The sequence below is a fragment of the Trematomus bernacchii genome, unplaced genomic scaffold (genome assembly GCF_902827165.1).
Source record: "Trematomus bernacchii unplaced genomic scaffold, fTreBer1.1, whole genome shotgun sequence".
Classification (NCBI taxonomy): Eukaryota; Metazoa; Chordata; class Actinopteri; order Perciformes; family Nototheniidae; genus Trematomus; species Trematomus bernacchii.
In genome coordinates, this window is record NW_022987616.1 from 1,077,040 (window position 1) to 1,091,750 (window position 14,711).

At 44.6% G+C, this 14,711-nt stretch overlaps 1 protein-coding gene across 1 annotated transcript; it reads right to left on the bottom strand.

Moving 5' to 3' along the window:
• Positions 1 to 432: 432 nt before the first annotated feature.
• Positions 433 to 3,104, bottom strand: fzd8a (frizzled class receptor 8a). Its single transcript, XM_034132240.1, has one exon. The coding sequence runs from the start codon at positions 2,723 to 2,725 to the stop codon at positions 980 to 982; it is 1,746 nt and encodes a 581-aa protein (XP_033988131.1). The 5' UTR covers positions 2,726 to 3,104; the 3' UTR covers positions 433 to 979.
• Positions 3,105 to 14,711: the final 11,607 nt, after the last annotated feature.

Below are 14,711 nucleotides of genomic sequence, written 5' to 3' on the forward strand. Positions count from 1 at the left end.
GGGGAACCTTGGCACATCAGACAGACACTCCTAATACACACCACCTTTATTCTAGGCCGTTAAAAAAGAAAGATCAAAGTTTCCGCAGATGAAAAGGGTCGGTTCCCTGCATTTATACCCCCATTCACCCACTCCCTCTTTTACTAAATTAAGAAAGCGGGCTTCGGCAGGCATGTGAAGAGGACTTCAACAATTATGGAGATGCTCCAACTCAACCCCTGCCTCTAATTACCGGTCTCTGATGGTTAAAAGGGCTTCCATTTTAGCCGGGACTCTCAAAAGCTGCTATTGCTGCTGCCATCCTCAACACGGTGACCACAAGGAACCACAAAATATGCCTGCACAGGCTCGAAAACACAACAGCCTCTTTTAGGATTGGGAAAACAGTGCAGTTACACAGATGTGTTTGATTTATCAAATGTTTTATTGTCAAAATAAAGTTCATATTTGTGTTCTCACAAAAAGAGACATCTACACTTTGTACAAATTTACAATAGCTTATAAAGTTTTCTTTTATACACAAATGTACACATTTTTACATATCTTTTATATAAATACATTTGAAAATTACAAAAATGAACAACCCGTAAAATACTTGGGCACTATTAAGGCTTAATTTAAACCATCTTTGATTGAATTATACAATGTTATCTGGCACTATGTAGATAAAATGGCAAATGCTCTTTGTATGAAGCTAGTTAGGAACAAAACTGTCTCTCTGCCTTCAACAAGTAATGCCCAGGTTGCGTGAAAGCCTCAGTCTGTACCTCTTATACATAAAAACATGGAGGAATTAACCTGTGTGAATGCCAGGTACATTGTTTCAACCAACTCTCCCCACAGAGGTGTGTGAGTTTGGGAGAATGAGGGGGAGGGATACCTCAGCAGCAGTTCATTACTATGCAAATTGCTTAAGACAGGGACTGATGGGTTATCTCCCAAACAATTAGCAGTCCTCATAAGCTGCTTTTTCTCTTATTCAAACCTGGGACAATGGCATCTGCTTGGGGCAAGACACAGAGCTGGCCGTGCCTGACCTCCACGTTAGTCCGGTGCTCACGTCACTGTACATGGAGCCGCTAGTGCCTTTACTGCCCCAGCAGCATCTGGTGCAAAAAGTCCTCCAAGAGTCCAACGTTTTCCCAGACCAGATCCACACCCCGGACGTGATGCCCACTAAAAGGCACATAAAGTACTTTAACATAAAAACGGCATAGTCCGGGCTCCTGCGGTCCCTCTCCAGTAAACAGTTGGAGCAGTTGTGTGTGATCTCCCAGCTCTGCCTGTTGTGTTGTTCATAAAAGTAACAGGCTACTATGATAGTGGCTGGCACCGTGTAAAGCACAGTGAAGATGCCAATTCTTATCATCAGCTTCTCCAGTTTGTCTGTTTTGGTGCCACCCTGTTTGATGACGCTGCGGATCCTGAACAGAGACACAAATCCGGCCAGGAGGAACATAGTTCCTATGAATAAATAAATCACCAAAGGGGCTAGAACGAAGCCTCGCAAGTTGTCCAAGTTCTGGTTCCCCACGTAGCAGATGCCAGCCACTGAGTCTCCGTCCACGGAGCTCAGCGCCAGCACCGCGATGGATTTCATGCTGGGGATGAGCCAGGCGGCCAGGTGGAAGTACTGGGAGTAACTGGCGATCGCCTCGTTGCCCCACTTCATCCCGGCTGCGAGGAACCAGGTCAGAGACAGGATGACCCACCAGATGGAGCTGGCCATGCCGAAAAAATAAATAAGCAGGAAGACCACGGTGCACAGTGCGGGGCCGGTGGTCTCATAGTGGATGTGCTCCAGGTCAAACTCCCGGTTACACGCCACTTTCTCATGTCCCGCGATCAGTCTCACAATGTAGCCCACTGACACGAACATGTAGCACGCTGAGAGGAAGATGATGGGTCTCTCTGGATATTTGAACCTCTCCATGTCGATGAGGAAAGTGGCTACTGTGGCAAAAGTTGACACGAAGCACAACACGGACCAAAGTCCTATCCAAAAGGCGGTGAATGCTCTCTCGTCGTGCGTAAAGTAGGGATTGTGGCACGGCATGGCACAGTTTGTGATCTGACCTGTTTTTACCCGGTTGTAGAGCGGGTGACGGTCCGTGTTCACAGGCACCATGGGCTCCAAACACTTGCACCCCGGCTCACAGGGGGCGGCAGGCGGCTTGTATTTCCCAGACGCGCCGGGTCGGCTGGGCTTATTTTTAGGAGGATTGTAACCCTTACCGGGGTGGTTGGTTGGTTTGGAGAGGACAGGGGACACTGTGGTGGAGTCGGTTCTGTTGTAGTCCATGCACAGAGTGTCGGGGTTGCCTTGCACCGGCAGCAGGTCACACTTCATCCTGTCTGGCCAGGGGAAGCCGTACTGCCGCATGAGAGGCGCACAGCCAGCCCGGGCTCTCTCACACACGCTCCGGCACGGGGGCAGAGGTTTCTTATAGTCATCCAGGCAGATCGGGGTGTACATGCTGCACAGGAAGAACTTCAGGTCCGGGGAACACTGGATCTCAACCAGAGGCCAGAACTGGTGCACCTCCAGTCCAGCCTCGTCCTGCGTGTCGTGGTTAAACTGGTTAGGCATGTAGGTGTAGTTGTAGCCGATCCCTTTGCACAGGGGCACGGCTATCTCCTGGCAGGTGATCTCCTTGGCCGTGGTGCAGCTGGATCGGGGCAGGAGAGCGAGGGAGAGGAGCAGGTAAATCCCAAACAGATCCATCCCTCCGGCGCGTCGTGTTACCCTCTGGTACCGACAGCAGTAGATCCCCTCAGCCGTCTGCTTCTGCCTCTGCTCCGGTTAGATGTTGCGCGGCGAGCCCATCTCGCTTCTCTCGGGGTCTTGCACGGAGTTGCAAGCAATGTGCAAGCCGTGTTTACTTTCAGCTGAGGAGGAGGAGGAGAGAAAGCAGCCTTCAGGGCGGCGAGCAGCAGTCAAGATGGCTGAGAGGAGAATCCCCCTTCTCCTGGAAACAGTATCCTCACACAGTCTGTTATTAAAAAAACAAGTGCTGCTATCCGATCGCTCGAAACGAGAAAATGTGGCCCTCCTTTCTTTCTTTCTTCAAAATACAGCGACTACATTCAGTCGGCTCGTCCCACTTTAGTCCTGGTTCCCATACAAATCAACGGCTGGGGGACGAAGCGGTGCCGATATATACCAGAGCCTCCCAGGCCACACCCCCAGAGCCTCTTCTCCAATCACAGAGCAGCAGAGGCGGTTCTTTACAGCAGTCAATCATGTGTTTTACCAAAATATGTTTTGTTATGATAACGAAATTATGATCTTGGTAGTTGTGCCAGTGTCTTTGGCACCGCAATACAGTATTGAAGAACAATATGGAACTAAATATGACCTGCTTCGATGATGACCATAAATCAAACTGCCACATATTGACATAAAGTAAGTACTTTTATCCATTTATCATTCAAATTCCCACTTTTCACAAGAGCGCAGACGTCTTACATAAATGGAATCAAGCCCAATAAACGTTAAGAACCCTATAATGAATCCCGAATTCCTACTTATAAGACAGACAGTATAATTAAAATAATATTAAAGTAGTTTTACATTTTGAAGTAGGCCTGTTTGTAAGAATAATAACCTACTATTTTCATAATCTTCCTCAGCGAATTAACTTTCTGTTCACCGTCTTGTAACTTCCTTTAACACTTAAATAGTGTCAGAACAAAAGTAACATGCACAGCAGCTCCATATGATTGTTTCTGTGTGTGTGTTTGAGAGAGAGGGAACAGTTTGGTAAATTGGCTAATTTGCGCATGATAAGACTACCCAGGGAGCTGTCTGTCCTTGTGAAAAGCTGTTTTATTTTTTAAATGAGGTGCTAATGTTCCGTTTAAGGCTTGCATAGAGCTCCGCGGGAGGCGTAATTGCGCGAGGCAAAGACCAACAGAACAGCACACAGAGACAGAGGCACAGTTTATATCAACGTTAACACGCTTACATAGGTTTGTGTGTCTGGGGATCTTGTTTCACAGCAAAGTTATGGTGGTAAATGTCTTTTATTGTCTCATAACTTCGGAATAAAGACGTGTGCCTTTGCTTATGGCATCTCCTGTAGCTTGATCACATGATCAATATTATCATATACTTTTGCATTGATATGCAGTGGTGTAAAGAAACTAAGTGCATTTACTTAAGCACTGTACTCAAGGACAATTATGCTTTCCCCAATTTGCTCAATTTTTTTGAATATAAAACAGCTATTTGACGGATTCAATTTGACATAAAATATTTATATATTGCATCACATGGAAAGTGTATAAAGTATTAAAACATAAATATCTCTGCGAATAACAAAATGTAACACTTAATTTGTCATTATGATCTAATATTAAATGTACATGATAAATAACATGCATACACGATTTGTACTTGTTATAGTGTGGTATTGCTAATTTTTTAGCACGTTAACTGAATACTTTCCTTTAAAATATGTTACAGAAATACTAAAGTGCTTTCATATATTCTGTTACGTGCTCCCCCCCCTCTCACTCTCCTCTCTTTTTTTGCACCGGTGCTCCTGATCTGTGCTCGGCTCCACCTTTCCTCAGGTGTTCCTCATCTGCCATGATTCCCCATATTTAAGGAAGTTTGGAGAGGATGCTCTTGTTTGGCTGCCTGGCTGAGCAGTCCTAAGTGGACTTTGGTTCAAGATGTTTTGCTTTTGTTTCTTTTTAAGTCTGGAGAATCTGGTAGTTCAGTTTTCGCGGCTTTGTTTCTCAGTTTGGTTTATGCATTTGCCTTTTAGTTTAGGGGGCTGGCCCAGGCTTCCTCCATCTTTTTGTTCTTTTTGGCCAGTCCTCCAGATTCCAATAGTTTGCTTTAGTTTGATTTATTCTGAGCAAAATTATTTGCAACAGTCTCTCAGGTTTGGCGTCTCAAATATGTGTTGCAGGTCACAAATTGAGCCACAAATGCTTTCTTGTGGCCGTCACACAACATAACTTCAACGTTTTAATTATTAAAGATTAATACAAATATTGCAAATGTGATACTTTTTCAAGATTCTACCTCAGGTTAACCTTATGAGTTATTGCCACTTCATAATGATCATTTGCACATATAAATCTTTGTCTGGGATGATAACGCAGTGATTTTACAAAGATGAACTCACAAAGGATGTATAATTGATATTTAATTATTGTGAAAATCAGAAAATCACAGACTTTTAGAGGATATATGCAGCTTCTGTTACGAGGCACGAGAAGCCAACCATGTGATCAGCACATCTGTTCGAAACTTGATATTCATTTCACCAACGAGAGGAACGTGTTTTTGAATAGACATTTTGTCCTCCACTGTGCACATGTGTGGAGTTTGGGTGCTCTGAGGCCAATGAGTGTTTAAAAAAAGCATCTATCTCCCAGTTTGTCCTCCAAGCATGATCTTGTGTGCAGGGGAAGGGGTGTGCTGGTGTTTAGAGTTTACGTTTAGTGGTATTTAGTTTGGAGTGGAGCCAGGACTTTATCATGTGAGGCAGATTTATTTTCAGCATGGACCCACAGAAAGAATGAAATAACTGCATTTCACGGATTGATTAAGTGACTCACCCGTTTCAGATAACGTGGAAGGAGCTCTGTTAATGGCTGTTTGCTTTTGATTAGGAAACAAGAGTTCAGCTGGCCAGTGAGTGTATGTTTGTGCACACGATGGAAGGCGTGATATTCTCTCAATAATAAACCCTGGTATTTCGGGTGAGTGAAAAACTGACACATAATGAAAAGGGAGTGAGGATAAGATGGTGGGAGATTGATGAAGGGAGGGTAGACGAGGGCAAGAGAGGGCGTCAAGCCTGTTCCGTGTAGAGATAATGATTGACTCCGAGGAAATCCACTCACCTCCAGTGTGCAATCCAGGGCTGCACACTGTGAGAAAACATCCCCCTAGACCAAAGCCTTGAGGAAACACTCTGTGACCAATGAATAAAATCCAGAATCACATCGAGATCCCAAGTTAATGTGTCAGAATCAAGTGCTCTGGCTGAACGAAAGAAGCCCATCAAGTGTGACCGCTTGCCAGATCCTGGACTTACCTCAGAGATGGTGAGACTGAGATATGCTAATGCAACTTTATCTTGTAAAGGAAAGCTTCGAGGAGATTTAGCCAATCTGCTGGACACAATTCCAAGAGCCTCGGTGGCATTTAGCAGGCTCGCGCTAACCCGGGGCTGCTTGTTAAGACTTCATTAGCTGTGTTTGCTCAGGCCTCTCCCCTCCAAAGAGGTGGAGGAGGGCTCCCCAGGCCCCAGATTCAGCCCCACTATAGACACTCCATATGGGGCTTGTTTGCTCATGGCTGGCCTGGTAATCACTTTCAGGTGGAGCTGGAGGAGACGACGCAAGGCTGAGGGGATTTTGGGGAGAGCTGGAAACCTTCCCCCCCTGTAGCCCCCCAACCCCCGCCGACAACCTCCTTTTCGACCGGGGTACTCCTGAGGTGACAGAGTGTGGAGCGTGTACCCTGTGAATTAGCTCACCTAGGGCCCATTACCTTAACAAACACAGCCAGCCCCTCCAATCAGCCTACTGCTGGGAGGACAGGCGGCCCCTGTAAATCCTTCCTTACAGCCACTGTCCCACTCTGTGAGACTGAGAGGACTTGTGTGTGTGTGTTTGCATGTAGAGTAAGGACTATAAACCCAAGTGTAGTAAAGGTATTGTCTTGAAGCAGCCAATTGCAGCTTTAATGGTTGCAAGAGTTAGTTACTTTCGAAAGTTGAACTTTACTACCCAGATGTTTTAGGACTTATTCTCAGTCTGAGACGCAACACACAAAAGAGACAAAAGGATTTACAGATGTAGTTCCTTTTTTTAAATGAAATTAATTTATGCTTTGAATACCACAAACAAATGAAGGTACTGCTTTCTACTAAGGGACTATTTATATGACTAGAACTTGCAACAAGTGGCTCTGTAAATGGTCAATAAACCATTTAGTGGTCTATTAATAACTCACAAGCCATCAATGACAACAGTTTATCATCATTGCTTCAGACTAGCTGGTTTAGGCCCTGTCCACACGGAGACGATATCAGTTGAATCCGCTAACGTACTCTATCGTATAGACGGTTCGTCCACACAAGGCCGAAACGGAAACACGGATTCGGAGCCCGAATCCGATACACTTTAATAACGGCTCCCAAAGTGGGTATAGGTCTGAGGACGAAACGCTTGCGGCTCCATGTGTACGCCCTATACGATAATTTCCTGAAAACAATGACGCCATAGCCCCGCCTCTCCTACTCACCCCTGCGTCATTGCTGATGCGTTTCGCCAACAACAACAATGGCGGATCACAGGGTTGCGTTCGTGCTCCAGACGCAAAATCTACAGCTCCTCTACCACAACCATCAGCAACAATAATAATATAATATAATATAATAATAATAATAATAATAATAATAATAATAATAATCGTCATCGGTTTTATTCGCTGCTTTTGGTGTATTTTGTGGCGGAAGTACAGCGCCACTTACAGGCCCGGCATATGTACTACAGCGTCTCCAGCGTTTGAGCGTTTTCGTGTGGACGGACACGTTTGTTGAGCCGTTTCCGTGTGGACGGAAGACTTTTTTGAAAACGACTTTGGTTCCTTTTTCGTCTCCGTTTCGTCTCCGTGTGGGCCTTAGACACATCCAATTATATTCTAGTTTATTTTTACATTTTTTGTAAGGACACTGAAGGCTGATTGGTTAGGAAATGTTCTTAAGCACAATAACCTATTTAATCCCATTGGATCTCCTGAAAAATGCATGTTGCAAAGCTACCACATGGCTGCTCTTAGCTCACACAATTCAAGTTTTTCGAAAAGCATGGCTTTCACAGGATGGTCACGATACAACAAAAAATGTCAAAAGTCCCCAAACTTCCATTGACTTTTATTGTGTTGGCCGGTATACTATCTGCATCTCTAGACAAAACCAGAACAAAGCGAGGACATTCAGTGAATTGCCCATGTAAATGCCATGTTTAGTGCAGTGTTAATTCTGTGTCATGATAGCCAATTTAGTTTATAAACTGCACTTTATTCTTCTCACATAAACAGCGAAACTGGGTTGGTTACAGCAAAAATCTTGAGAAAATCTGATTCCACTTCTCGCTTACACAACTAATTAAAAAACAACATTGCCTCCATGAGGAGAATCTCTACCAGTGTCCTGCAGCCAACCGTCAAGTACTGACAACAGCGTTCCAAGAAATTGTGTTATCGTGTGATTGTTTGGATCCGATGCCACAAGAATCTGGCCAGCCAGCAGAGGTCTGCTTTTGGCTGCTATGACGCCTGCTACTTGACACTCCCGTCGGATTGATCTCCCCTCTTGTAAAACAGCATGCGACTTGTTCTCTCCGTCCAGAAAGGTAAGCGAGCCCACAGAGTTTTCTCAAAGTCAGGAAACACACACCAGCCCATATAATAGCGGGAGCTGATTTTTTTAACCCCTCCGTGTAACCGGAGCAGGCCAGCATGCCTGGAACGACACATGGACGGCACTTAAGCAGGTAGACTTGCCATCTGGTTCCAACACACGGGGTGGAACACTTGTTTTTTGGACCCTGAAGGTGGTAATACATTTTTTCGTGATCTGCTGCTTGCGGTTGTTGTAGCACAAAGCGCTGGCTGCTTTTGTACTGGTTCTGACCAGACTGGGGTTGCTTGGTGTCAGCATTTATTTTTACCAGGAGGAACAGGAAGCCAATCCTGCTAATTAACTCATCTCATTATTTCATGCAGGCTTTGATACATCGTATACCTGTGCCCCTTTAACCTAATGTCTCTCCATGTCAACTGCTATCAGCTAAAAAGCACCTTGTATAGGTATATCTTGCATTGTCAGCTCAAACTCTTGGGATGTTCATTCAGTTGTACCAGTTTTTGTTGGAAACTTTCTTCTAGTGCAAGCAAGATTGAAACAAGTTAAATAGGCTTCATGATTAAGTATTAGAAATGTTAATAGTAATAGTACATGTGCAATGTCCCCAAACTATGGGAATTAAGGGGAAATTCAATTTTTGTTTTGTTTGTTGAGACAGGCATGAAACAGACGCATACATTCAATCAACAGCTCCACCACAAACAGTTATTTGAAACTGTTTACCTTTAAACAGAGCCAGCCAGTTTTCCCGCCATCCGCCATTCAAGCCTTGGAGACATAAAGGGTGTATTTTCCAAAATGTTACACCGTATCTTTTAATTTGTCCAATAAAGAAAAAGTAGTTAATAGTCTAAGAATGTTAAGAATGATGCACATTTATGGTACAAATAAACATATGAATATCATTAGTCTTTCTGTAACATATACCCCAGATATTTTAGAAATGTCCATGGAATCCTGTACTGTATCCTTCATGTTTTCCTTCCCCACTTATCTTCTCTTTGGCACCCTCTCCCTCCTTACCTCCCTCCGTCTCTGTGTGTGGCGTACTGTGGAACAGATGGCGAGGGCAAGGATGACCGCCAGACAGCCGGTGCGAGAGAGCGAGAGGCAGAAAACGACATGGTGGGGAAGTGGCAAACCGTTTCCAGAGGGTGAGGGACACAGAAGCATGAGGTAGCAGATGTGTAAAACACAAACGACCTTGTGGAGTTTGCGTCTCGTTCTTGGCGGGCTCCGATCAAACCCCTTACTCTCTCACTGTGCACATCAGAAGCTGAGGGATGCCCCTCTCGAGCCACCCTGGGCATCCTATAGTGCTCATTAGCAGTCCCACTAATACATGTTTATTTATGTAAACACGGGCAATATTTGCAGTATTAATCTAGCCTTCACACTTTAGACCATTGACATACTTGATTTAGAGAGCAGTTCCAGGCGTACAGAATATCATTTGTAGAAGGAACCTCTTGGGTGGCTGTTGAGTAAGTGTGTGTGTGTGTGTGTGTGTGTGTGTGTGTGTGTGTGTGTGTGTGTGTGTGTGTGTGTGTGTGTGTGTGTGGAAAACTCACCCTCCCTAAGGCCAGATAGTGGGACACTGATGACCTTATCTGTTACATGCTTCCTGCTCCCCCCACATCTCTCTACGGACTAGACCGCCTTCGTATCTTGTCAAGCTTTTTCAACCTCTTCATATACACACTGACAGCCATGCTGTTTCCAGCTCAATAATTAATATGAATATAAATATTTTGAATTCACAATGAATGTCATATTTACCCATGATGCTTATACATGGCCTTACACTGTAATGTCATAAAAGCTACACAGCAAATACCAAAGTGTTAAAATCCCAGAGTACTGATGACCAGAGTAGAAATGTTTACACTTTGGAGTAGAATGGACATAAAGTACACTTCTCAGAGTGCACCAGAACCTCTCTTTGGTGTTGTTTCTTGGTGTGGTGTTGGTGTTGACTTGTGTGGTGTTTATTCTGGGATGATGGAGTCCCTCAGAGTATATCTTTGCATTGAGTCTGTCTGGTCCGCATCGATCTTACTCCTAGATTCCACCGGGTCCGTCTGCGGCGCGTTACGGGCGCGTTACGGCTCAGAAGCGTCCCAGAAGCGGCTCGGCGCAGGGCTCCTCTAAAATTAGGATCGAATCCTATTTTTGTCGCGGCTCAGCCGTAACGTAAGGTCGGGCAGGCAGGAAGTGGAACGTTCAGAGCTATATAGACCTATATATACACACACACACAAACTAATTTTGCAGACCCTATCCCTCCGTAGTCTTTCAAGTAGGAGGAGAAATGCCAGCGTTCTCCTCCGGTTTACAGGCACTGTGTAAATTAAATATAGAATAATTATGATGATGAATGCATTTTTTTACCACTAAAATACAGCAACACATCTTTGATTCATGTCGTTTATAACTGGAATATTACAGTTATTATTAACTTTGTCTGTACAAAGTAGCCTGTCCAGGAAATATGCCCAAATCAACAAAAACTGCGAGCCGGCAGGCAAGACGCTCCACTTCTGAAATGCTTCTGAAACGCGCCTGGTAGGGTATGACGCCGGAGGAGGCCGGACCAAAACCGCGGCGCAGCCGTAACGCGGCGCAGACGGACCCGGTGGAATCTAGGGGTTAGGTTTCGATTCGTCATCAGATAGGCCGCGCCTTCTCATTGGCTCATCGTGACCCTCGGCTTTTTGAAAATATTCTCCAGGAAAAGCGCGACCGTGACCGTTTCAGATTGATGCAAGAGTTACACCTAGATTCCACTGGGTCCGCCTGCGTCGCGTTACGGCCGCGTTACGGCTGCGCCGTGGCGTTCGCAAAGATCGCGGCCACTCTAGTCAATGGGTGCTATTCCACCAGACGCGCTGCGTTATGGCTCAGAAGCGTCCCAGAAGCGTCTCGGCGCTGGGCTCCGCTCAAAATAAGATGCAAGTCTATTTTTTCGACGCGGCGCGTTGCAGAGGCGCAGGGCAGGAAGTGGAACGGTCAGAGCATCTGGCCCATCCCCAAAATAAACACATTTTGCCAACCCTATCCCTCCGTAGTCTTTCAAGTAGGAGGATAAATGCCAGCGTTCTCCTCCGGTTTACAGCAGGCACTGTGTAAATTATATATATAGAATAATTATGATGATGAATGCATTTTTTTACCACTAAAATACAGCAACACATCTTTGATTCACGTCGTTTATAACTGGAATATTACAGTTATTATTAACTTTGTCTGTACAACGTAGCCTGTCCAGGAAATATGCCCAAATCAACAAAAACGGCAGGCAAGACGCTCCGCTTCTGAAATGCTTCTGAAACGCGCCTGGTAGGGTATGACGCCGGAGGAGGCTGGACCAAAACCGCGGCGCAGCCGTAACGTGGCGCATACGGACCCAGTGGAATCTAGGGGTTAGGCTTCATTCACAAAGGCGGAAAACCGCTCCTCTTTCCAATGATTCGACAGGGGGTAACGTTACGGAAGTGCCGCAGAGGCCTTGAATAAATGTTTTTTTTAATCCATAATCAACTCTAGTCTGCAGGCTAGGGATGGGTATCGTTAAGGTTTTAACGGTACTTCTACTTTTATCGATACCGCTTATCGATCCGGTCTTTTAACGGTACTTCTATCGGTTCTTTTGGAGAAAAAAATAAGGTAAACTAACTAAACAAATTGTGAACAAAACTAACATTTATTTTTATTAAAATTAAATACATAATATTTAACATCAAAAGAAACAACAAATCGTATTAAATAATCTGAACACAGAATTGTAAACAGAATAGCTGAAACTTTAACAAAATAAATAACTCAGTTACCTCTAATCATTAACCCATGTTTGTATCATTGAGTTAACTCTGTGTGTTGCTGCTAGCATACATAATACCTGACGTGGAAACGTTACTTGTGGATGGGGCTACAGAGCTACTAGAAAGACAGTAGAAAACGGTGCATTTCTCCGTCTGAATGTGGTGCACTTTTGCTAAATGTTTCGACAAATTGCTCGTGTTACCGCCCTTACAGGCCAAACTCTTATTGCACTTTTGGTAACGAGCATTGTCCACATCGAGACGGGTAAAGTTTAACCACACCTCAGAGCGCGTTCTCTCCGCCATCTCCTCCGTATGCGTGTGTTGCTGCCAAGCGGCAAACTCTGGGGCAGAGCCGGGACGCCAATGAGGAAGTGCCACAAACTGCAGTTCATCTATTGGCCGATAGGCGATGACTGCAGAAAGGATGAATTTCCATAGACCCCCATGTTAAAATGCCCAACTTTACAGCAGAAATAAACATGTTTCTACCCCTGGATGCAATAACAATTATTCGGGATATAGTTAGATTCCACCTTAATGATTATTAATTGTTGAGTGAATTGTTTTATAACGCAACCCTTTTATTTATATTAGGTCTTAAAGTGTTTGCATAAATTAGGGCGTGGTCACTTTGATGGACAGGTACGTGCCTCACTGTCAGCTAACAGCAACTTGTCCACTCTGCTAGGCTACAACGTTAGCTAGTTGTAGTTACTGTACTTGACCCTTTAGCCGTGTTCGTGGTGATTGTGCCTTTTAGGGAATGTTGTTACAAATACCAGACAATTAAAATGTTGTGCTGTGCGGTTGAATGTACTAACAGAACTTCCAAGAAGTCTACTCTCAGCTTTTTTCGTTGAGTAAAATGATAATATTATACATGTTAGCAGGTTTGTGTGCTTGTTAGCTTAGCTTGTTATATAGCTTATTAGCCAGCTAAGGATGTAACCCTTTATACATGTGTATATATATATATATATATATATATATATATATATATATATATATATATATATATATATATATATATATATATATATATATATATATATATACAGTTTAGTTCATGATTCAGCCTTGGGTAAGACTTTTATAGTCTATGGCTATGACGCCCATAATGCTAAACGGGAGCAAATGTTGAAAGGGGACCCAATTATCCCAGTGGTGGCCGCCGGAGTCCGCCGACCGGAGCTAACGTTAGCTCCATTAGCTCCGTTAGCTCCGGCGTCATAACTGGAGATCAAGGAATGCAGCGAAATGCGGACTTGGTTCGCCTGCAGCCCGCTGTAGTATTAGCTAAAGAAATGATGTTGAACAAGGCTTATTAAGTGAGCATGAGCATGTGAGCATGTTAGCCTAGCTTGGCAGCTTCAGCTAGATCGGGAGCTTGGTGCCCCGCCTTGTGCTTCAGCAGCAGGTCCTGCCTCGACTCCGCCTCTTTGCCCTTATTTGGATCAGGCTGGAGCAGGCGGGAGTTAGACTCTGACGTCACTGTCAAGTCGTTAGTGGCCGACTCCGCCTACTAAGGGCTTCTCGGCAACTCTGCAGAATCCTATGGGCAGCGACGTGCAGTCAGGGGAGGCAGAGCCTCACCTGTCATACTCCAATGTAACGGAAAAACAACTAAAGAAAAACTAAATAGTAATAATAATAAAATGTCTCCACTGATCTGTGTTGTAAGCAGAGATGGGGTCGTTACTAAAAAAAAGTAATATATTACATATTACTTTAAAAAAAAGTAATATATTACACTACTTCGTTACTCTCTACATAAAGTAACTCGTTACTTTACTCGTTACTTTACTCGTTACTTTACTCGCAGGGCCGGCCCGCCCCTCCCTACAGGCAGATCACGCAGACTGCTAAAGTTTCAAATGTTCTCTTTAGTTCAGTTTCCATTGTCGCATAAGACTGATCCAGATAGCTCTGATCATGGCTGTCATCTGTCTCCTGCTATCTGTATTTTGCGCAGTATATCTCTGAACGATGCGATGGTGATTCCACTGTGCAAATGGGCAACATTACCTCTACTATGAAGGATGCTACAAGCCTGTCCATCTCTGCTTTGGTTACCGGTCCTCCAAATTCTAATTTGTGCTGCTTCGGAATCGGCGGCGGCGACTCACAACATCCTCACTCTGGGTTCGGGGGTCCGGTCCTTAGCTATTAGCTTCACCTTAGCATGTGTTCTTTGCAGGTGTTTGTTGAGGTTTGACGTGGTGTTTGCAGCAGTGTATAACAGCTTCTGGCCTGGACACAGTTTGCACCTCACCGTCACATTCCTGTCTATTCTTCGGACGAACTCAAAATAATGGGCATACCTCCACCCCTCGAAAGTTATCGCTGACTCTGCCATGTTTATGCAGCACTGCAGGAGATGTGGACGCGCAAGTCGTGCAGATTACGTACATATAAACCTGCGGCGGAAACCCCTCCTGTCTGTCAGTGTGATTATGACTGATTTTATAAAAGTAACGAAGTAACGCGT

Excerpts from the sequence above, each read along its gene's own strand:
- fzd8a (XM_034132240.1), bottom strand. The coding sequence starts at position 2,725 with ATGGATCTGTTTGGGATTTACCTGCTCCTCTCCCTCGCTCTCCTGCCC.